This window comes from Oncorhynchus masou, unplaced genomic scaffold (assembly GCF_036934945.1).
Source record: "Oncorhynchus masou masou isolate Uvic2021 unplaced genomic scaffold, UVic_Omas_1.1 unplaced_scaffold_2486, whole genome shotgun sequence".
NCBI classification, from domain to species: domain Eukaryota; kingdom Metazoa; phylum Chordata; class Actinopteri; order Salmoniformes; family Salmonidae; genus Oncorhynchus; species Oncorhynchus masou.
Genome location: NW_027008939.1, coordinates 7,271 through 30,364, shown reverse-complemented (window position 1 = coordinate 30,364; position 23,094 = coordinate 7,271). Strand labels below are relative to the sequence as shown.

Below are 23,094 nucleotides of genomic sequence, written 5' to 3'. Positions count from 1 at the left end.
TACCTCTTTATTGTCCTGTTATATAGTGACACCTACATACCTCTTTATTGTCCTGTTATATAGTGACACCTACATACCTCTTTATTGCCCTGTTATATAGTGACACCTACATACCTCTTTATTGCCCTGTTATATAGTGACACCTACATACCTCTTTATTGTCCTGTTATATAGTGACACCTCTTTATTGTCCTGTTATATAGTGACACCTCTTTATTGTCCTGCTATATAGTGACACCTACATACCTCTTTATTGTCCTGTTATATAGTGACACCTCTTTATTGTCCTGTTATATAGTGACACCTACATACCTCTTTATTGCCCTGTTATATAGTGACACCTACATACCTCTTTATTGTCCTGTTATATAGTGACACCTACATACCTCTTTATTGCCCTGTTATATAGTGACACCTACATACCTCTTTATTGTCCTGTTATATAGTGACACCTACATACCTCTTTATTGTCCTGTTATATAGTGACACCTCTTTATTGTCCTGTTATATAGTGACACCTCTTTATTGTCCTGCTATATAGTGACACCTACATACCTCTTTATTGTCCTGTTATATAGTGACACCTCTTTATTGCCCTGTTATATAGTGACACCTCTTTATTGTCCTGCTATATAGTGACACCTACATACCTCTTTATTGTCCTGTTATATAGTGACACCTCTTTATTGCCCTGTTATATAGTGACACCTACATACCTCTTTATTGTCCTGTTATATAGTGACACCTACATACCTCTTTATTGCCCTGTTATATAGTGATACCTCTTTATTGCCCTGTTATATAGTGACACCTACATACCTCTTTATTGCCCTTCATGAACAGCATGACTGGACTCCTGTTGATGGTCGACTTCAACCTGGAGGTTATAAGGACAGTCCATAAGTCAACACAATACAACGTGCCATCTTCCACGTGTGTGTGTGTGTGTGTGTGTGTGTGTGTGTGTGTGTGTGTGTGTGTGTGTGTGTGTGTGTGTGTGTGTGTGTGTGTGTGTGTTACCTGTGCTCCAGTGTGACAGCCTTGGGACAGGTGTTCTCCAGCTCTCCAGATTCAGCGAGTTCCTACAACAGGTATCAACACGGAGATGGGTCACTGGGTCACTGCAGAGGCCCTTTGTTCTACTGTACCTACACACTAACACACACACTACAGTCTGAATCACACACCTACAGTCTGAATCACACTAACACACACACACACACACACACACTACCGTTCAAAAGTGTGTGGTCACTTAGAAATGTCCTTGTTTTTTAAAGAAAAGCTACATTTCTGTCCATTAAAATAACATCAAATTGATCAGAAATACAGTGTAGACATTGTTAATGTTGTAAATGACTCTTGTAGCTGGAAACGGCAGATATTTTAATGGAATATCTACATAGGCGTACAGAGGCCCATCATCAGCAACCATCACTCCTGTGTTCCAATGACACGTTGTGTTAACTAATCCAAGTTCATCATTTTAAATGGATAATTGTTCATTAAAAAAACCTTTTGCAATTATGTTAGCACATCTGAAAACTGCAATAAAACTGTCCTTCTTTAGACTAGTTGAGTATCTGGAGCATCAGCATTTGTGGGTTCGATTACAGGCTCAAAATGACCAGAAACAAAGAACTTTCTTCTGAAATTCGTCAGTCTATTCTTGTCCTGAGAAATGAAGGCTATTCAATGCGAGAAATTGCCAAGAAACTGAAGATCTCGTACAACGCTGTGTACTACTCCCTTCACTGAACAGCACAAACAGGAAATCCTTTCCTTTGTCTGGATAGGCCAGAAAACGTCACGTGTCGCTCCCCATGCAAATGGACGGTTTCCTGTGTCTGTGAACCTCACAGCTGAGCTTGAACATAAGAAAATCGGGACAACCAGCGCTTTTAAGGAGTGTAAAGCAATTGATGTTGCGCCATTCACAGAGCCCACTGTACACAGAAATATCGGTCGGAACCAGTCCGGAACTGCTCAGCCCCCCAAATTTTTTTAATATATTTTTTATTTTTACAAATGGAATGATTCGCTTTGTTGTAGTTGGGATCCGGTAGTTGATCGCGGTGAATCAAATCCTGGGAATTTAAATTATATTTTGTGAGTCGAACAGTAACAGGAAAACAATTTAGTAGCCTCCCTTTTTGGATTATGGTGCTGTAAAACTTGTTTGGTGGATACCTCAGGTTGATCTGGGCATGTATTTAAATGAGACTCTGCAACTTAATAGCTGCTCGTCAAGCCTGCAGTGAACACATCTAAAAATGTAAGAAAAATATGACTCGAGAAGTACATTTCTTGAAGACAATTATGATGCGATTTGTGCTCGCGTCAGCTGTCTAACTATATTGTTCATGCTAGATTGTGTTAAATGTAGAATTCAAACTGAATAGAAGCTGAAGCAGATCAACACACTAAAGACAGGGCCTGATTACTTTAATAGAATGCTACACATAGAACATCCATTATGATGAATGACAGAACGATGCCCTCGAACTTGGCTGGGACATTATTATTTATTTATTTTTTTAACCTTTATTTAACTAGGCAAGTGAGTTAAGAACAAATTCTTATTTTCAATGACGGCCTAGGAACAGTGGGGTTAACTGCCTGTTCAAGGGCAGAATGACAGATTTGTATCTTGTCAGCTCGGGGGTTTGAACTTGCAACCTTCCGGTTACTAGTCCAACGCTCTAACCACTAGGCTACCCTGCCGTCCCTACACTCTAACCACTAGGCTACCTGCCGTCCCTACACTCTAACCACTAGGCTACCTGCCGTCCCTACACTCTAACCACTAGGCTACCTGCCGTCCCTACACTCTAACCACTAGGCTACCTGCCGTCCCTACACTCTAACCACTAGGGTACCCTGCCGCCCCATGCACTCTAACCACTAGGCTACCCTGCCGTCCCTACACTCTAACCACTAGGCTACCCTGCCGCCCCATGCACTCTAACCACTAGGCTACCTGCCGTCCCTACACTCTAACCACTAGGGTACCCTGCCGCCCCATGCACTCTAACCACTAGGCTACCTGCCGTCCCTACACTCTAACCACTAGGCTACCTGCCGTCCCTACACTCTAACCACTAGGCTACCTGCCGTCCCTACACTCTAACCACTAGGCTACCTGCCGTCCCTACACTCTAACCACTAGGGTACCCTGCCGCCCCATGCACTCTAACCACTAGGCTACCCTGCCGCCCCATGCACTCTAACCACTAGGCTACCTGCCGTCCCTACACTCTAACCACTAGGCTACCCTGCCGTCCCTACACTCTAACCACTAGGCTACCTGCCGTCCCTACACTCTAACCACTAGGCTACCTGCCGTCCCTACACTCTAACCACTAGGCTACCTGCCGTCCCTACACTCTAACCACTAGGCTACCTGCCGTCCCTACACTCTAACCACTAGGCTACCTGCCGTCCCTACACTCTAACCACTAGGGTACCCTGCCGCCCCATGCACTCTAACCACTAGGCTACCCTGCCGTCCCTACACTCTACCACTAGGCTACCCTGCCGCCCCATGCACTCTAACCACTAGGCTACCTGCCGTCCCTACACTCTAACCACTAGGGTACCCTGCCGCCCCATGCACTCTAACCACTAGGCTACCTGCCGTCCCTACACTCTAACCACTAGGCTACCCTGCCGCCCATGCACTCTAACCACTAGGCTACCTGCCGTCCCTACACTCTAACCACTAGGGTACCCTGCCGCCCCATGCACTCTAACCACAAGGCTACCTGCCGTCCCTACACTCTAACCACTAGGCTACCCTGCCGCCCCATGCACTCTAACCACTAGGCTACCTGCCATCCCTACACTCTAACCACTAGGCTACCCTGCCGCCCCATGCACTCTAACCACTAGGCTACCCTGCCGCCCCTACACTCTAACCACTAGGCTACCTGCCGTCCCTACACTCTAACCACTAGGCTACCTGCCGTCCCTACACTCTAACCACTAGACTACCCTGCCGCCCCTACACTCTAACCACTAGGCTACCTGCCGTCCCTACTCTCTAACCACTAGGCTACCCTGCCGCCCCTACACTCTAACCACTAGGCTACCCTGCCGCCCCTACACTCTAACCACTAGGCTACCTGCCGTCCCTACACTCTAACCACTAGGCTACCTGCCGTCCCTACACTCTAACCACTAGACTACCCTGCCGCCCCTACACTCTAACCACTAGGCTACCCTGCCGCCCCTACACTCTAACCACTAGGCTACCCTGCCGTCCCTACACTCTAACCACTAGGCTACCCTGCCGCCCCTACACTCTAACCACTAGGCTACCTGCCGTCCCTACACTCTAACCACTAGGCTACCCTGCCGCCCCTACACTCTAACCACTAGGCTACCCTGCCGTCCCTACACTCTAACCACTAGGCTACCCTGCCGCCCCTACACTCTAACCACTAGACTACCTGCCGTCCCTACACTCTAACCACTAGGGTACCTGCCTCCTCTACACTCTAACCACTAGGCTACCCTGCCGCCCCTACACTCTAGCCACTAGGTTACCTGCCGTCCCTACACTCTAACCACTAGGCTACCCTGCCGCCCCTACACTCTAACCACTAGGCTACCCTGCCGCCCCTACACTCTAACCACTAGGCTACCCTGCCGCCCCTACACTCTAACCACTAGGCTACCCTGCCGCCCCTACACTCTAACCACTAGGCTACCCTGCCGTCCCTACCTCCAACCACTAGGCTACCCTGCCGTCCCTACACTCCAACCACTAGGCTACCCTGCCGTCCCTACACTCTAACCACTAGGCTACCTGCCGCCCCTACACTCTAACCACTAGGCTACCTGCCGTCCCTACACTCTAACCACTAGACTACCCTGCCGTCCCTACACTCTAACCACTAGACTACCCTGCCGCCCCTACACTCTAACCACTAGGCTACCCTGCCGCCCCTACACTCTAACCACTAGGCTACCCTGCCGCCCCTACACTCTAACCACTAGGCTACCCTGCCGCCCCTACACTCTAACCACTAGGCTACCCTGCCGCCCCTACACTCTAACCACTAGGCTACCCTGCCGGCCCTACACTCTAACCACTAGGCTACCCTGCCTGCCCTACACTCTAACCACTAGGCTACCCTGCCGCCCCTACACTCTAACCACTAGGGTACCTGCCGTCCCTACACTCTAACCACTAGGCTACCCTGCCGCCCCTACACTCTAACCACTAGGCTACCTGCCGTCCCTACACTCTAACCACTAGGCTACCCTGCCGCCCCTACACTCTAACCACTAGGCTACCCTGCCGTCCCTACACTCTAACCACTAGGCTACCCTGCCGCCCCAACACTCTAACCACTAGGGTACCTGCCGTCCCTACACTCTAACCACTAGGCTACCCTGCCGTCCCTACACTCTAACCACTAGTCTACCCTACCGTCCCTACACTCTAACCACTAGTTTACCTGCCGTCCCTACACTCTAACCACTAGTCTACCTGCCGCCCCATGCTGTCAATAGTGCCATCCGTCTGCTGAAACCAATGTAGTTCATTAGAAGGGTATCCTGACGAGGACTCAAACCCTGGTCTTGGTCATTCTAAAACCACTACACCAAAAGGCTCAAATCTCTAGGTGTTATACCAAGGTTATTAAGTTGTTGTTTTTTTTTACAAGGGTTACATTTATCATTTGTTTGTTGTTGTCCATGTTTGTTTTGTTTTTCGCTCGCTCGCCTCAGTTCTCTGGAAAATAAAAATGTGTGTTTAACACGACTCACCTTGACAATGTCCAGTCCCCCTACGAGTTCTCCATTGACGTAAACCTGAGGGTAGGTGGGCCAGTTGGAGAAGGTCTTCAGCCCCCCTCTCACTTCCTCGTCTGACAGAATGTCAAAACTGCTGAACTGGATCGCATGGTCCTTGAAGAGCGCCACTATCTGACGGCTGAAGCCTGGGTGACGGGGAGAACACAGTGAGTTCGGAAACCCAGTGTAAAGACATGGCTGTTACACTGGATAGCAAGGTGCTTCAGTAGGACTACAATCTGACGGCTGAGGAGAAATCATCAGGTTGTTTGTTCAATGTTATTGTATGTTCATATGAACAAGACAACCACAGTCAGGATATTAAATCAGGTTGTTAGTTCAATGTTATTGTATGTTAACAGGAACAACAGAGTCAGGATATTAAATCAGGACATAATTGCAGATGAGTTTGGTCAGCAGCATGTTTGTTACCCTCATATAAAAAGGGCCATTTGGAAACACATGAATAAGACATGAAGTTAAAAGCTAAAATAAAGATGGTCCCAAACTCTAGCCTGGTATCATCACATTCATTTTAAGTCATACAAAGTGTGTATATACATATATACAGTGGGGAGAACAAGTATTTGTCTCAGCCTCCAGTATTTATGCTGCAGTAGTTTATGTGTCGGGGGGCTAGGGTCAGTTTGTTATATCTGGAGTACTTCTCCTGTCCTATTCGGTGTCCTGTGTGAATTTAAGTGTGCGTTCTCTAATTCTCTCCTGCTCTCTTTCTTTCTCTCTCTCAGAGGACCTGAGCCCTAGGACCATGCCTCACTACTACCTGACATGATGACTCCTTGCTGTCCCCAGTCCACCTGGCTGTGCTGCTGCTCCAGTTTCAACTGTTCTGCCTTATTATTATTTGACCATGCTGGTCATTTATGAACATTTGAACATCTTGGCCATGTTCTGTTATAATCTCCACCCGGCACAGCCAGAAGAGGACTGGCCACCCCACATAGCCTGGTTCCTCTCTAGGTTTCTTCCTAGGTTTTGGCCTTTCATGGGAGTTTTCCTAGCCACCGTGCTTCTACACCTGCATTGCTTGCTGTTTGGGGGTTTAGGCGGGTTTCTGTACAGCACTTTGAGATATCAGCTGATGTAAGAAGGGTTTTATAAATACATTTGATTTGATTTGATACACTGCCGATTGTGCAGGTTTTCCTACTTACAAAGCATGTAGAGGTCTGTAATATTTATCATAGGTACACTTGAACTGTGAGAGACAGAATCTAAAACAAAAATCCAGAAAATCACATTGTATGATTTTTAAGTAATTCTCCCAAGAACACAGTGGCCTCCATCATTCTTAAATGGAAGAAGTTAGGAACCACAAAGACTCTTCCTAGAGCTGACCGCCCGTCCAAACTGAGCAATCAGGGGAGAAGAGCCTTGGTCAGGGAGGTGACCAAGAACCCAATGGTCACTCTGACAGAGCTCCTCTGTGGAGATGGGAGAACCTTCCAGAAGGACAGCCATATCTGCAGTATTCCACCAATCAGGCCTTTATGGTAGAGTGGCCAGACGGAAGCCCCTCCTCAGTAAAAGACACATGACAGCCCGCTTAGTTTGCCAAAAGGCACCTAAAGGACTCAGACCATGAGAAACAAGATTCTCTGGTCTGATGAAACCAAGATTGAATCTTTGGCCTGAAAACCAACCATCACGTCTGGAGGAAACATGCCACCATCCCCACGGTGAAGCATGGTGGTGGCAGCATCACGTCTGGAGGAAACCTGCCACCATCCCTACGGTGAAGCATGGTGGTGGCAGCATCATGTCTGGAGGAAACCTGCCACCATCCCCACGGTGAAGCATGGTGGTGGCAGCATCATGTCTGGAGGAAACCTGCCACCATCCCCACGGTGAAGCATGGTGGTGGCAGCATCATGTCTGGAGGAAACCTGCCACCATCCCCACGGTGAAGCATGGTGGTGGCAGCCTCATGGTGTGGGGATGTTTTTCAGAGGGAGGGACTGGGAGACTTGTCAGGATCGAGGGAAAGATGACAGGAGCAAAGTACAGAGAGATCCTTCATAAAAACCTGCTCCAGAGCACTCAAGACTTCAGACTGGGGCGAAGGTTCACCTTCCATCAGGACAATGACCCTAGGCACACGGACAAGACAACACAGAAGTAGCTTCAGGACAAGTCTCTGAATGTCCTTGAGTGTCCCAGCCAGAGCCTGGACTTGAATCCGATCTAACATCTCTGGAGAGACCTGAGAATAGCTGTGCAGCGACGCTCTCCATCCAACCTGACAGAGCTTGAGAGGATCTGCAGAGAAGAATGGGAGAAACTCCCCAAATACAGGTGTGCCAAGCTTGTAGCGTCATACCCAAGAAGACTTAAGGTTATAACTGCTGCCAAAAGTGCTTCAACAAAGTACTTAGTAAAGGGTCTGAATACTCAGTTTTTTTATGTTTATTAAATTAGCAAAAATTTCTAGACCTGTTTTTGCTTTGTCATTATGGGGTATTGTGTGTAGATTGATAGGAAATGAGACATTTTTTGTTGTTGTCAATTTTAGAACAAGGCTGTAACGTGCAAAATGTGGAAACAGTCAAGGGGTCTGAATACTTTCCTGCAGTGGATCTTACTACTGACATGGGTCCACATTGGCATGGACAGGATCACTGGTTAAATATGAGGCAGATACTGACATGGGTCCACATTGGCATGGACAGGATCACTGGTTAAATATGAGGCAGATACTGAGATACTGACATGGGTCCACATTGGCATGGACAGGATCACTGGTTAAATATGAGGCAGATACTGACATGGGTCCACATTGGCATGGACAGGATCACTGGTTAAATATGAGGCAGATACTGACATGGGTCCACATTGGCATGGACAGGATCACTGGTTAAATATGAGACAGATACTGACATGGGTCCACATTGGCATGGACAGGATCACTGGTTAAATATGAGACAGATACTGACATGGGTCCACATTGGCATGGACAGGATCACTGGTTAAATATGAGACAGATACTGACATGGGTCCACATTGGCATGGACAGGATCACTGGTTAAATATGAGGCAGATGCTGACATGGGTCCACATTGGCATGGACAGGATCACTGGTTAAATATGAGGCAGATACTGACATGGGTCCACATTGGCATGGACAGGATCACTGGTTAAATATGAGACAGATACTGACATGGGTCCACATTGGCATGGACAGGATCACTGGTTAAATATGAGACAGATACTGACATGGGTCCACATTGGCATGGACAGGATCACTGGTTAAATATGAGACAGATACTGACATGGGTCCACATTGGCATGGACAGGATCACTGGTTAAATATGAGACAGATACTGACATGGGTCCACATTGGCATGGACAGGATCACTGGTTAAATATGAGACAGATACTGACATGGGTCCACATTGGCATGGACAGGATCACTGGTTAAATATGAGACAGATACTGACATGGGTCCACATTGGCATGGACAGGATCACTGGTTAAATATGAGGCAGATACTGACATGGGTCCACATTGGCATGGACAGGATCACTGGTTAAATATGAGGCAGATACTGACATGGGTCCACATTGGCATGGACAGGATCACTGGTTAAATATGAGGCAGATACTGACATGGGTCCACATTGGCATGGACAGGATCACTGGTTAAATATGAGACAGATACTGACATGGGTCCACATTGGCATGGACAGGATCACTGGTTAAATATGAGGCAGATACTGACATGGGTCCACATTGACATGGACAGGATCACTGGTTAAATATGAGACAGATACTGACATGGGTCCACATTGGCATGGACAGGATCACTGGTTAAATATGAGACAGATACTGACATGGGTCCACATTGGCATGGACAGGATCACTGGTTAAATATGAGACAGATACTGACATGGGTCCACATTGGCATGGACAGGATCACTGGTTAAATATGAGGCAGATGTGTGTTATGTCCTTGACACATGAGTCAGTGTTTGAGAAGAGACTGTGACAGAGGGGAATAGACAGATGGAAACGAGGGGGAGGGAGAGAACGAGAGAGAGGAGAAAGAGGGGAGTAAGAGAGGGAGAGAGGGGAGTAAGAGAGGGAGAGAGGGGAGAAAGAGAGAGAGGTGAGAAAGAGAAAGAGGGGAGTAAGAGAGAGAGAGAGGGGAGAAAGAGAGAGAGAGGGGAGAAAGAGAGAGAGAGGGGAGAAAGAGAGAGGGGAGAAAGAGGGGAGTAAGAGAGAGAGAGGGGAGAAAGAGGGGAGTAAGAGAGGGAGAGGGGAGAAAGAGAGAGAGAGGTGAGAAAGAGAGAGAGGGGAGAAAGAGGGGGAGTAAGAGAGAGAGAGGGGGAAAGAGAGAGAGGGGAAAGAGAGGAGAAAGAGAGAGAGAGGGAGAAGAGAGAGAGGAGAAAGAGGGAGAGAGGAGAAAGAGGGAGAGAGGAGAAAGAGAGAGAGAGGAGAAAGAGGGAGAGAGGAGAAAGAGAGGAGAAAGAGGAGAAAGAGAGGAGAAAGAGGGGGAGAGAGGAGAAAGAGGGGGAGAGAGGAGAAAGAGGGAGAGGTTAGGGAGAGGGGAGAAAGAGAGAGAGAGGGGAGAAAGAGAGAGAGAGGGGAGAAAGAGAGAGAGAGGGGAGAAAGAGAGGGGAGAAAGAGAGAGAGGGGAGAAAGAGAGAGAGGAGAAAGAGGGAGAGAGGAGAAAGAGAGAGAGAGGAGAAAGAGAGAGAGAGGAGAAAGAGGGAGAGAGGAGAAAGAGGGAGAGAGGAGGGAGAGGGAGAGAGGAGAAAGAGAGGAGAGAGGAGAAAGAGGGAGAGAGAGGAGAAAGAGGGAGAGAGGAGAGGGAGAGAGAAGAAAGAGAGGAGAAAGAGAGGAAAAAGAGGGAGAGAGAGGAGAAAGAGAGGAGAAAGAGAGGAGAAAGAGAGGGAGAGAGGAGAGGAGAGCGAGCGATCAAGAAAGAAAGCGAGAGAGGCAGAGAAAAAGAGAAGGGAACAGAAAGAGGGAACAGGAGTAGAGGAGAGGAGGGGTGATATGTTGCCTGCATGTAGAGCCTGCAGTGAAACTCACATTCTGATACTTCATTCATTCATGGGGGAATTCATTATAAAACAGCTAGAGGCCCCTAACTAATGGTTATTCAGCTACATGCCACTATATTAACTTGTTTCTACTACACCAGGCCCAGCTGCTTTCTCTGGCTAGAGGCTCTCTATCCTAGACCCAGACACGCACGATTGATTGGCGAGGGGTTGTTGCCCCTCTCTCCTTCTCCTAAAGGGTCAGGGGGGTCGGGGGGGGGGGTCGCGCACCGCAGACAGACCTTACAGCTCCAGGAAAAAGGAACATAAAAAAAGCTGATTTCTTATTTCAAGGAAAGTTAGGTTGTTATGCACACACACACACACACTCACACTCACACTCACACACACACACACACACACACAGGCACACACACACGCACACACACACTCACACTCACACACACACTCACACTCACACACACAGACACACACACACAGACACACACACACACACTCACAGACACACTCACACACTCACAGGCACACATACACACACACACACACACACTCACAGGCACACACACACACACACACACACACACTCACAGGCACACACACTCACAGACACAAGACACACGCACACACAAAGAGTGTGTAATGTGTTAGGAGCATGTGTTTAACATGGTGTATGAGTGTGTAACCTTTAAATTCAGGTTTAGAGGGCTTCTTTAAAGAACGAGCGAGGTCGTAGTCACAGCCTCACGTGGCTCGGTGGGGATTAGATTAAACTAGAGTTCACAAACACTACAACTTGGCTTCTTTATGAAGATGGAAAATATTTAGAGATACATTTTAGTTTAAAATCTAAACCCATAAGTGTGATTTTTCACCTCATCCTGAAATGTAACGTTAGATGTTTGCAAACTGCCTTGAACCAAATGCTGATACTTATAATCAGCGGCCTCTCCTCCTCCACCAGGCCTGCCTCTCCTCCACCACCAGGCCTGCCTCTCCTCCTCCTCCACCACCAGGCCTGCCTCTCCTCCACCACCAGGCCTGCCTCTCCTCCACCTCCACCACCAGGCCTGCCTCTCCTCCTCCACCAGGCCTGCCTCTCCTCCACCAACCAGGCCTGCCTCTCCTCCACCACCAGGCCTGCCTCTCCTCCACCACCACCACCAGGCCTGCCTCTCCTCCACCACCACCACCAGGCCTGCCTCTCCTCCACCACCACCACCAGGCCTGCCTCTCCTCCACCACCACCACCAGGCCTGCCTCTCCTCCACCACCACCACCACCAGGCCTGCCTCTCCTCCACCACCACCACCACCAGGCCTGCCTCTCCTCCACCACCACCACCAGGCCTGCCTCTCCTCCACCACCACCACCAGGCCTGCCTCTCCTCCACCACCACCACCAGGCCTGCCTCTCCTCCACCACCACCACCAGGCCTGCCTCTCCTCCACCACCACCACCAGGCCTGCCTCTCCTCCTCCACCAGGCCTGCCTCTCCTCCTCCACCAGGCCTGCCTCTCCTCCTCCACCAGGCCTGCCTCTCCTCCTCCACCAGGCCTGCCTCTCCTCCTCCACCAGGCCTGCCTCTCCTCCTCCACCAGGCCTGCCTCTCCTCCTCCACCAGGCCTGCCTCTCCTCCTCCACCAGGCCTGCCTCTCCTCCTCCACCAGGCCTGCCTCTCCTCCTCCACCAGGCCTGCCTCTCCTCCTCCACCAGGCCTGCCTCTCCTCCTCCACCAGGCCTGCCTCTCCTCCTCCACCAGGCCTGCCTCTCCTCCTCCACCAGGCCTGCCTCTCCTCCTCCAACCAGGCCTGCCTCTCCTCCTCCACCAGGCCTGCCTCTCCTCCTCCAACCAGGCCTGCCTCTCCTCCTCCAACCAGGCCTGCCTCTCCTCCTCCACCAGGCCTGCCTCTCCTCCTCCAACCAGGCCTGCCTCTCCTCCTCCACCAGGCCTGCCTCTCCTCCTCCACCAGGCCTGCCTCTCCTCCTCCAACCAGGCCTGCCTCTCCTCCTCCAACCAGGCCTGCCTCTCCTCCTCCAACCAGGCCTGCCTCTCCTCCTCCAACCAGGCCTGCCTCTCCTCCTCCACCAGGCCTGCCTCTCCTCCTCCACCAGGCCTGCCTCTCCTCCTCCAACCAGGCCTGCCTCTCCTCCTCCAACCAGGCCTGCCTCTCCTCCTCCAACCAGGCCCGTCTCTCCTCCTCCAACCAGGCCTGTCTCTCCTCCATCACCACGCCTGCCTCTCCTCCTCCATCACCACCAATCCCCCTATTTCTCTCTAATTACCAGGCCTGGCCCCTGTGTGTTTTCCACAGCGGGAGCCTGTTCATGAAGACCACACCCCCACACTCTCTCTCTCTCTTTACCGCAGCGGGGTTCCTGGGGGGATCCCTTCATGAAGAGCATGCAGGGTGCTGCGTTGATCAGTCTCTTCAGACGCTCATTAAGGTCCTCTTTAGGGGGCTCCGCCCTGGCCCGCCCAGCCCCGAGCTGACCGACAGCCTCTGGACCTTATTGGTCAGCTCCGGGGGCATGAGCTCCGTCCAGCCTGTCAATCTTCTGGCCACCCTGAGACCCACCAGAGGATGGGGGAGAAAGAAAAATAACATTAATATTTTAACGTAATGGTTTTTCTTTTTTGTTTGCATGTTTGTATTATTGTAGAGGAGGAGGGTTGAGAGAGAGAGAGAGAGAGAGAGAGAGATCCAAGAAAGAGGGAGAAGCCGAGAAAAAGAGAGCGAGAAAGAGATTCAAGGACAGGAGTCCTCTCCCAGTTTAATGTTTGGCATGTTAAATCTTCAGTGAAGGCCTGACAGAACTAACTGTGGAGAAGCTGTAAACTAGGTTATTATGGTGCTAACTGTGGAGAAGCTGTAAACTAGGTTATTATGGTACTAACTGTGGAGAAGCTGTAAACTAGGTTATTATGGTACTAACTGTGGAGAAGCTGTAAACTAGGTTATTATGGTACTAACTGTGGAGAAGCTGTAAACTAGGTTATTATGGTACTAACTGTGGAGAAGCTGTAAACTAGGTTATTATGGTACTAACTGTGGAGAAGCTGTAAACTAGGTTATTATGGTACTAACTGTGGAGAAGCTGTAAACTAGGTTATTATGGTACTAACTGTGGAGAAGCTGTAAACTAGGTTATTATGGTACTAACTGTGGAGAATCTGTAAACTAGGTTATTATGGTACTAACTGTGGAGAAGCTGTAAACTAGGTTATTATGGTACTAACTGTGGAGAAGCTGTAAACTAGGTTATTATGGTACTAACTGTGGAGAAGCTGTAAACTAGGTTATTATGGTACTAACTGTGGAGAAGCTGTAAACTAGGTTATTATGGTACTAACTGTGGAGAAGCTGTAAACTAGGTTATTATGGTACTAACTGTGGAGAAGCTGTAAACTAGGTTATTATGGTACTAACTGTGGAGAAGCTGTAAACTAGGTTATTATGGTACTAACTGGAGAAGCTGTAAACTAGGTTATTATGGTACTAACTGTGGAGAAGCTGTAAACTAGGTTATTATGGTACTAACTGGAGAAGCTGTAAACTAGGTTATTATGGTACTAACTGTGGAGAAGCTGTAAACTAGGTTATTATGGTACTAACTGTGGAGAAGCTGTAAACTAGGTTATTATGGTACTAACTGTGGAGAAGCTGTAAACTAGGTTATTATGGTACTAACTGTGGAGAAGCTGTAAACTAGGTTATTATGGTACTAACTGTGGAGAAGCTGTAAACTAGGTTATTATGGTGCTAACTGTGGAGAAGCTGTAAACTAGGTTATTATGGTGCTAACTGTGGAGAAGCTGTAAACTAGGTTATTATGGTGCTAACTGTGGAGAAGCGGTAAACTAGGTTATTATGGTACTAACTGTGGAGAAGCTGTAAACTAGGTTATTATGGTACTAACTGTGGAGAAGCGGTAAACTAGGTTATTATGGTACTAACTGTGGAGAAGCTGTAAACTAGGTTATTATGGTACTAACTGTGGAGAAGCTGTAAACTAGGTTATTATGGTACTAACTGTGGAGAAGCTGTAAACTAGGTTATTATGGTACTAACTGTGGAGAAGCTGTAAACTAGGTTATTATGGTACTAACTGTGGAGAAGCTGTAAACTAGGTTATTATGGTACTAACTGTGGAGAAGCTGTAAACTAGGTTATTATGGTACTAACTGTGGAGAAGCTATAAACTAGGTTATTATGGTACTAACTGTGGAGAAGCTGTAAACTAGGTTATTATGGTACTAACTGTGGAGAAGCTGTAAACTAGGTTATTATGGTACTAACTGTGGAGAAGCTGTAAACTAGGTTATTATGGTACTAACTGTGGAGAAGCTGTAAACTAGGTTATTATGGTACTAACTGTGGAGAAGCTGTAAACTAGGTTATTATGGTACTAACTGTGGAGAAGCTGTAAACTAGGTTATTATGGTACTAACTGGAGAAGCTGTAAACTAGGTTATTATGGTACTGGAGAAGCTGTAAACTAGGTTATTATGGTACTAACTGTGGAGAAGCTGTAAACTAGGTTATTATGGTACTAACTGTGGAGAAGCTGTAAACTAGGTTATTATGGTACTAACTGTGGAGAAGCTGTAAACTAGGTTATTATGGTACTAACTGTGGAGAAGCTGTAAACTAGGTTATTATGGTACTAACTGTGGAGAAGCTGTAAACTAGGTTATTATGGTACTAACTGTGGAGAAGCTGTAAACTAGGTTATTATGGTACTAACTGTGGAGAAGCTGTAAACTAGATTATGAAACTGTGGAGAAGCTGTAAACTAGGTTATTATGGTACTAACTGTGGAGAAGCTGTAAACTAGGTTATTATGGTGCTAACTGTGGAGAAGCTGTAAACTAGGTTATTATGGTACTAACTGTGGAGAAGCTGTAAACTAGGTTATTATGGTGCTAACTGTGGAGAAGCTGTAAACTAGGTTATTATGGTACTAACTGTGGAGAAGCTGTAAACTAGGTTATTATGGTACTAACTGTGGAGAAGCTGTAAACTAGGTTATTATGGTACTAACTGTGGAGAAGCTGTAAACTAGGTTATTATGGTACTAACTGTGGAGAAGCTGTAAACTAGGTTATTATGGTACTAACTGTGGAGAAGCTGTAAACTAGGTTATTATGGTGCTAACTGTGGAGAAGCTGTAAACTAGGTTATTATGGTACTAACTGTGGAGAAGCTGTAAACTAGGTTATTATGGTACTAACTGTGGAGAAGCTGTAAACTAGGTTATTATGGTACTAACTGTGGAGAAGCTGTAAACTAGGTTATTATGGTACTAACTGTGGAGAAGCTGTAAACTAGGTTATTATGGTACTAACTGTGGAGAAGCTGTAAACTAGGTTATTATGGTACTAACTGTGGAGAAGCTGTAAACTAGGTTATTATGGTACTAACTGTGGAGAAGCTGTAAACTAGGTTATTATGGTACTAACTGTGGAGAAGCTGTAAACTAGGTTATTATGGTACTAACTGTGGAGAAGCTGTAAACTAGGTTATTATGGTACTAACTGTGGAGAAGCTGTAAACTAGGTTATTATGGTACTAACTGTGGAGAAGCTGTAAACTAGGTTATTATGGTACTAACTGTGGAGAAGCTGTAAACTAGGTTATTATGGTACTAACTGTGGAGAAGCTGTAAACTAGGTTATTATGGTACTAACTGTGGAGAAGCTGTAAACTAGGTTATTATGGTACTAACTGTGGAGAAGCTGTAAACTAGGTTATTATGGTACTAACTGTGGAGAAGCTGTAAACTAGGTTATTATGGTACTAACTGTGGAGAAGCTGTAAACTAGGTTATTATGGTACTAACTGTGGAGAAGCTATAAACTAGGTTATTATGGTACTAACTGTGGAGAAGCTGTAAACTAGGTTATTATGGTACTAACTGGAGAAGCTATAAACTAGGTTATTATGGTACTAACTGTGGAGAAGCTGTAAACTAGGTTATTATGGTGCTAACTGTGGAGAAGCTGTAAACTAGGTTATTATGGTACTAACTGTGGAGAAGCTGTAAACTAGGTTATTATGGTACTAACTGTGGAGAAGCTGTAAACTAGGTTATTATGGTACTAACTGTGGAGAAGCTGTAAACTAGGTTATTATGGTACTAACTGTGGAGAAGCTGTAAACTAGGTTATTATGGTACTAACTGTGGAGAAGCTGTAAACTAGGTTATTATGGTACTAACAGTGGAGAAGCTATAAACTAGGTTATTATGGTACTAACAGTGGAGAAGCTGTAAACTAGGTTATTATGGTACTAACTGTGGAGAAGCTGTAAACTAGGTTATTATGGTACTAACTGTGGAGAAGCTGTAAACTAGGTTATTATGGTACTAACTGTGGAGAAGCTGTAAACTAGGTTATTATGGTACTAACTGTGGAGAAGCTATAAACTAGGTTATTATGGTACTAACTGTGGAGAAGCTGTAAACTAGGTTATTATGGTACTAACTGTGGAGAAGCTATAAACTAGGTTATTATGGTACTAACTGTGGAGAAGCTGTAAACTAGGTTATTATGGTACTAACTGTGGAGAAGCTGTAAACTAGGGTTTATTCTCCTACTGATCCTGATACCCAGTGTGTGTTACCTCTCCTAACAGACAAGCACTTACCAGCAGCCTCGAAGGCTGATAGAGGCATCCCAAGGGCAGCATGCTACTTACCATACTGTACAAAAAAAATGAAAAATAGAACTAATGAACTTGACACGGTAAATGCTTATTTCAAACACAGGTTTTTTTCTTCCAGTTTTCCGTTAAAAACGACAAGATAAATTCATTAAAAAAACTACACAACAAATGCAGCTGTGCTGCTGGCAGCAGCGGTTTGGGTCTCACGGTGAGTCCCCCTCAGACCTGGGTCTCACGGTGAGTCCCCCTCAGACCTGGGTCTCACGGTGCGTCCCTCTCAGACCTGGGTCTCACGGTGCGTCCCTCTCAGACCTGGGTCTCACGGTGCGCCCCTCTCAGACCTGGGTCTCACGGTGAGTCCCTCTCAGACCTGGGTCTCGCGGTGCGTCCCTCTCAGACCTGGGTCTCGCGGTGAGTCCCTCTCAGACCTGGGTCTCGCGGTGAGTCCCTCTCAGACCTGGGTCTCGCGGTGAGTCCCTCTCAGACCTGGGTCTCACGGTGAGTCCCTCTCAGACCTGGGTCTCACGGTGAGTCCCTCTCAGACCTGGGTCTCACGGTGAGTCCCTCTCAGACCTGGGTCTCACGGTGAGTCCCTCTCAGACCTGGGTCTCACGGTGAGTCCCTCTCAGACCTGGGTCTCGCGGTGAGTCCCCTCTCAGACCTGGGTCTCACGGTGCGTCCCTCTCAGACCTGGGTCTCACGGTGCGTCCCTCTCAGACCTGGGTCTCACGGTGAGTCCCCTCTCAGACCTGGGTCTCGCGGTGAGTCCCTCTCAGACCTGGGTCTCACGGTGAGTCCCTCTCAGACCTGGGTCTCACGGTGCGTCCCTCTCAGACCTGGGTCTCACGGTGAGTCCCCTCTCAGACCTGGGTCTCACGGTGAGTCCCCTCTCAGACCTGGGTCTCACGGTGCGTCCCTCTCAGACCTGGGTCTCACGGTGCGTCCCTCTCAGACCTGGGTCTCACGGTGCGTCCCTCTCAGACCTGGGTCTCACGGTGCGTCCCCTCTCAGACCTGGGTCTCACGGTGAGTCCCTCTCAGACCTGGGTCTCACGGTGAGTCCCTCTCAGACCTGGGTCTCACGGTGAGTCCCTCTCAGACCTGGGTCTCACGGTGCGTCCCCTCTCAGACCTGGGTCTCACGGTGCGTCCCTCTCAGACCTGGGTCTCACGGTGCGTCCCTCTCAGACCTGGGTCTCACGGTGCGTCCCTCTCAGACCTGGGTCTCACGGTGCGTCCCCTCTCAGACCTGGGTCTCACGGTGAGTCCCTCTCAGACCTGGGTCTCACGGTGAGTCCCTCTCAGACCTGGGTCTCACGGTGAGTCCCTCTCAGACCTGGGTCTCACGGTGCGTCCCCTCTCAGACCTGGGTCTCGCGGTGAGTCCCCCTCAGACAGTGAAGCATTCTACCTGCTCTACTATTACTGAACCTCAATTCCACCTCACAAAGTCTGCATTTCCTTCTCATTCAACTTCTCAAAGTATTGTCGTACAGTTCTGCTGTCGCTGGCCTTTCTCTGCCATTTGTCCAACTGTTAACGACGATGACGTAGCGGTGAAGAGTCGACCCCAAAATAAGTTGATTCCTTGACTCCTTGCATGTCGACTCCTATTTCAGGGGGTGTCAAGATTCAATTCCGCCAGGAATCGACTCCTAAGATCCAGCATTTTTTTGGAATGGAGGAGATGTGATTAGTTGTCGTACTTCCGAGAACACAAAACCCTGGCATCTTTCATAGCGAGCTAGTGAGGGACGGAGCGAGAGGGCAGACAGAGTCAGAACCGTGCACTAGGCCTATCAGCAATCAAAAGTTGTAGCTCGCAACGGAATAATGTTGCTCACAATTTCTTGGCTTGCAATGTCTCGCAACCTCAGTAAAGCAACTGATCAGGATATGTGGGAACTCCTTCAAGACTGTTGGAAAAGTATTCCACGTGAAGCTGGTTGAGAGAATGCCAAGAGTGCGCAAAGCTGTCATCAAGGCAAAAGGGTGGCTACTTTGAATAATCTCAATTATTTGTAGATTTGTTTACCATTTTTTTGGGTTATTACATGGTTCCATATGTGTTATTTCATAGTTTTGATGTCTTCACTATTATTCTACAATGTAGAAAATAGTAAAAAAATAAAGAAAAACCCTGGAATGAAAAGGTGTCCAATCTTTTGACTGGTACTGTATGTAGGTAGGAAGATAAAAAAAAAATGTTGCTGAGTTTATATCTAAGTCACTCACACTGTCAACGGTGTTTATTTTCAGCAAACTTAACGTGTAAATATTTGTATGAACATAACAAGATTCAGCAACAGACAAACTGAACAAGTTCCACAGACATGTGACTAACAGAAATTGAATAATGTGTCCCTGAACATAAGGGGGTCAAAATCAAAAGTAACAGTCAGTATCTGGTGGCCACCAGCTGCATTAAGTACTGCAGTGCATCTCCTCCTCATGGACTGCACCAGATTTGCCGGTTCTTGCAGTGAGATGTTACCCCACTCTTCCACCAAGGCACCTGCAAGTTCCCGGACATTTCTGGGGGAATGGCCCTAGCCCTCACCCTCCGATCCAACAGGTCCCAGACTTGCCCAATGGGATTGAGATCCGGGCTCTTCGCTGGCCATGGCAGAACACTGACATTCCTGTCTTGTAGGAAATCACACACAGAACAAGCAGTATGGCTGGTGGTATTGTCATGCTGGAGGGTCGGGTCAGGATGAGCCTACAGGAAGGGTACCACATGAGGGAGGAGGATGTCTTCCCTGTAACACACAGCGTTGAGATGGCCTGCAATGACAACAAGCTCAGTTCGATGATGCTGTGACACACCACCCCAGATTATGACGGACCCACCACCTCCAAATCAATCCCGCTCCAGAGTACAGGCCTCTGTGTAACGCTCAATCCTTTGACGATAAACGCAAATCCGACCATCACCCCTGGTGAGACAAAACCGTGACACGTCAGTGAAGAGCGCTTTTTGCCAGTCATGTCTGGTCCAACGAGGGTGAGTTTGTGCCCATAGGCGACGTTGTTGCCGGTGATGTCTGGTGAGGACCTGCCTTACAACAGGCCTACAAGCCCTCAGTCCATCCTCTCTCAGCCTATTGTGGACAGTCTGAGCACTGACGGAGGGATTGTGTGTTCCTGGTGTAACTCGGGCAGTTGTTGTTGCCATTCTGTACCTGTCCCGCAGGTGTGATGTTCGGATGTACCGATTCTGTGCAGGTGTTGTTAGACGTGGTCTGCCACTGCGAGGACGATCAGCTGTCCGTCCTGTCTCTCTGTAGCGCTGTCTTAAGCTTCTCACAGTACGGACATTGCAATTTATTGCCCTGGCCACATCTGCAGTCCTCATGCCTCTTTGCAGCATGCCTAAGGCACATTCATGCAGGTGAGCAGGGACCTTGGGCATCTTTCAGAGTCAGTAGAAAGGCCTCTTTAGTGTTCTAAGTTTTCATAACTATGACCTTAATTGCCTACCGTCTGTAAGCTGTTAGTGTCTTAACGACCGTTCCACGGGTGCATGTTCATGAAATGTTAATGGTTCATTGAACAAGCATGGGAAACAGTGTTCAAACCCTTTACAATGAAGATCTGTGAAGTTATTTGGATTTTTACGAATTATCTTTGAAAGACAGGGTCTTGAAAAAGGGACGTTTCTTTTTTTGCTGTGTTTATACACACAAAATACATGACCGAAGGTATGTTGACACATCGAACATTTCATTCCAAAATCATGGCCATAATGTGGAGTTGGTCCCCCCCTTGCTGCTATAACAGCCTCCACTCTTCTGGGGAGGTTTTCCACTAGATGTTGGAACATTACTGCTGGGACTTGCTTCCATACAGCCACAAGAGTATTAGCAAGGTCGGGCACTGATGTTGGGGCGATTAGGCCTGGCTCGCAGTCAGTGTTCCAATTCATCCCAAAGGTGTTTGATGGGGTTGAGGTCAGGGCTCTGTGCACGCCAGTCAAGTTCTTCCACACACCGATCTCGACAAACCATTTCTGTATGGACCTCTCTTTGTGCACGGGGGCATTGTCATGCTGAAACAGGAAAGGGGCCTTCCCCAAACTTTTGCCACAAAGTTGGAAGCACAGAATGGTCTAGAATGTCATTGTATTTTGTATGGTTAAGATTTCCCCTCACTTGCACTGGCCCAAACTATGAAAAACAGACCATTATTCCTCCTCCACCAGACTTTACAGTTGGCACTATGCATTGGGACAGGTAGCGTTGCCCTGGCATACGCCAAACCCAGATTTGTCTGTCGGACTGCCAGATGGTGAAGCGTGATTCATCACTCCAGAGAACACGTTTCCACTGCTCCAGAGTCCAATGGCGGCGAGCTTTACACCACTCCAGCTAACCCTTGGCGTTGCGCACGGTGATATTAGGCTTGTGTGCGGCTGCTCAACCACGGAAACCCATTTCATGAAGCTCCCGACGAACAGATATTGTGCTGACGTTACCTCCAGAGGCAGTTTTAAACTCGGTAGTGAGCGTTTCAACTGAGGACAGACGATTTTTACGCGTTACAGCACTCGACGGATCCCGTTCTGTGAGCTTGTGTGGCCTACCACTTCACGGCTGAGCCGTTGTTGCTCCTAGACGTTTCCATATCTCAATGACAGCACTTACAGTTGACCGGTGCGGCTCTAGCAGGGCAGAAATGTGACCAACTGACTTGTTGGAAAGGTGACATTTTATGACGGTACCACATTGAAAGTCACTGAGCTCTTCAGTAAGGCCATTCTCCTGCCCGTGTTTGTCTATGGAGATTGCATGGCTGTGTGCTTGATTTTTTTTACACCTGTCAGCAACGGGTGTGGCTGAAATAGCCGAATCCAATAATACTTTTGGCCAAGCAGTGGAACTTAGTTTTTACACTACTTGACTCATCTTAAAGAAGAGGAAGGTCGGGACTGAGGTAATAAGACTCACCTTAAAGAAGAGGAAGGTCGGGACTGAGGTAATAAGACTCACCTTAAAGAAGAGGAAGGTCGGGACTGAGGTAATAAGACTCACCTTAAAGAAGAGGAAGGTCGGGACTGAGGTAATAAGACTCACCTTAAAGAAGAGGAAGGTCGGGACTGAGGTAATAAGACTCACCTTAAAGAAGAGGAAGGTCGGGACTGAGGTAATCTCATATTTCTCTGATACCTCTGGCACTGCTTCTGCCTCCAGCTGGAAGACAGAGGAAGGGGTGGAGGGAGAGAGAGAGAGAAGGGAGGAAGGGAGGAAGGGAGAGAGAGAAGGGAGGAAGGGAGAGAGAGAGAGAGAGAGAGAGAGAGAGAGAGAGAGAGAGAGAGAGAGAGAGAGAGAGGGGAGGAAGGGAGAGAGAGAGAGAGAAGGGAGGAAGGGAGAGAGAGAGAGAGAGTAGGGAGGAAGGGAGAGAGAGAGAGAGGACAAAGCAGGGGAAAAGGAAGGGAGAAAGAGATGGAGTGAATGAGGGATCATCCACATAAATGTTGATACCCCTTTGTTCCCTTTCCAAGCCATCAAACAATGTCTGCATCCACACATGAAGAACCCCACTGCACCCCACTGAATTTCCCCTCAACACCAGGTTTATTTAGCCAGCAGGCATCACCCT

At 47.9% G+C, this 23,094-nt stretch overlaps 1 protein-coding gene across 1 annotated transcript in view; it reads right to left on the bottom strand.

The window, feature by feature from the left end:
* LOC135533591 (glutaredoxin 3-like) overlaps window positions 1-13,293 on the bottom strand; it is a 31,442-nt gene extending 18,149 nt beyond the window's left edge. The window contains exons 1-4 of the mRNA XM_064960880.1: window positions 13,195-13,293; window positions 5,779-5,951; window positions 1,021-1,082; window positions 820-877 (exon numbers count right to left, since the gene is read on the bottom strand). Coding sequence (XP_064816952.1) covers window positions 820-877; window positions 1,021-1,082; window positions 5,779-5,951; window positions 13,195-13,234 — 333 coding nt within the window. The 5' untranslated portion in view covers window positions 13,235-13,293. The remainder of the gene's footprint in view (window positions 1-819; window positions 878-1,020; window positions 1,083-5,778; window positions 5,952-13,194) is intronic.
* Window positions 13,294-23,094: the final 9,801 nt, after the last annotated feature.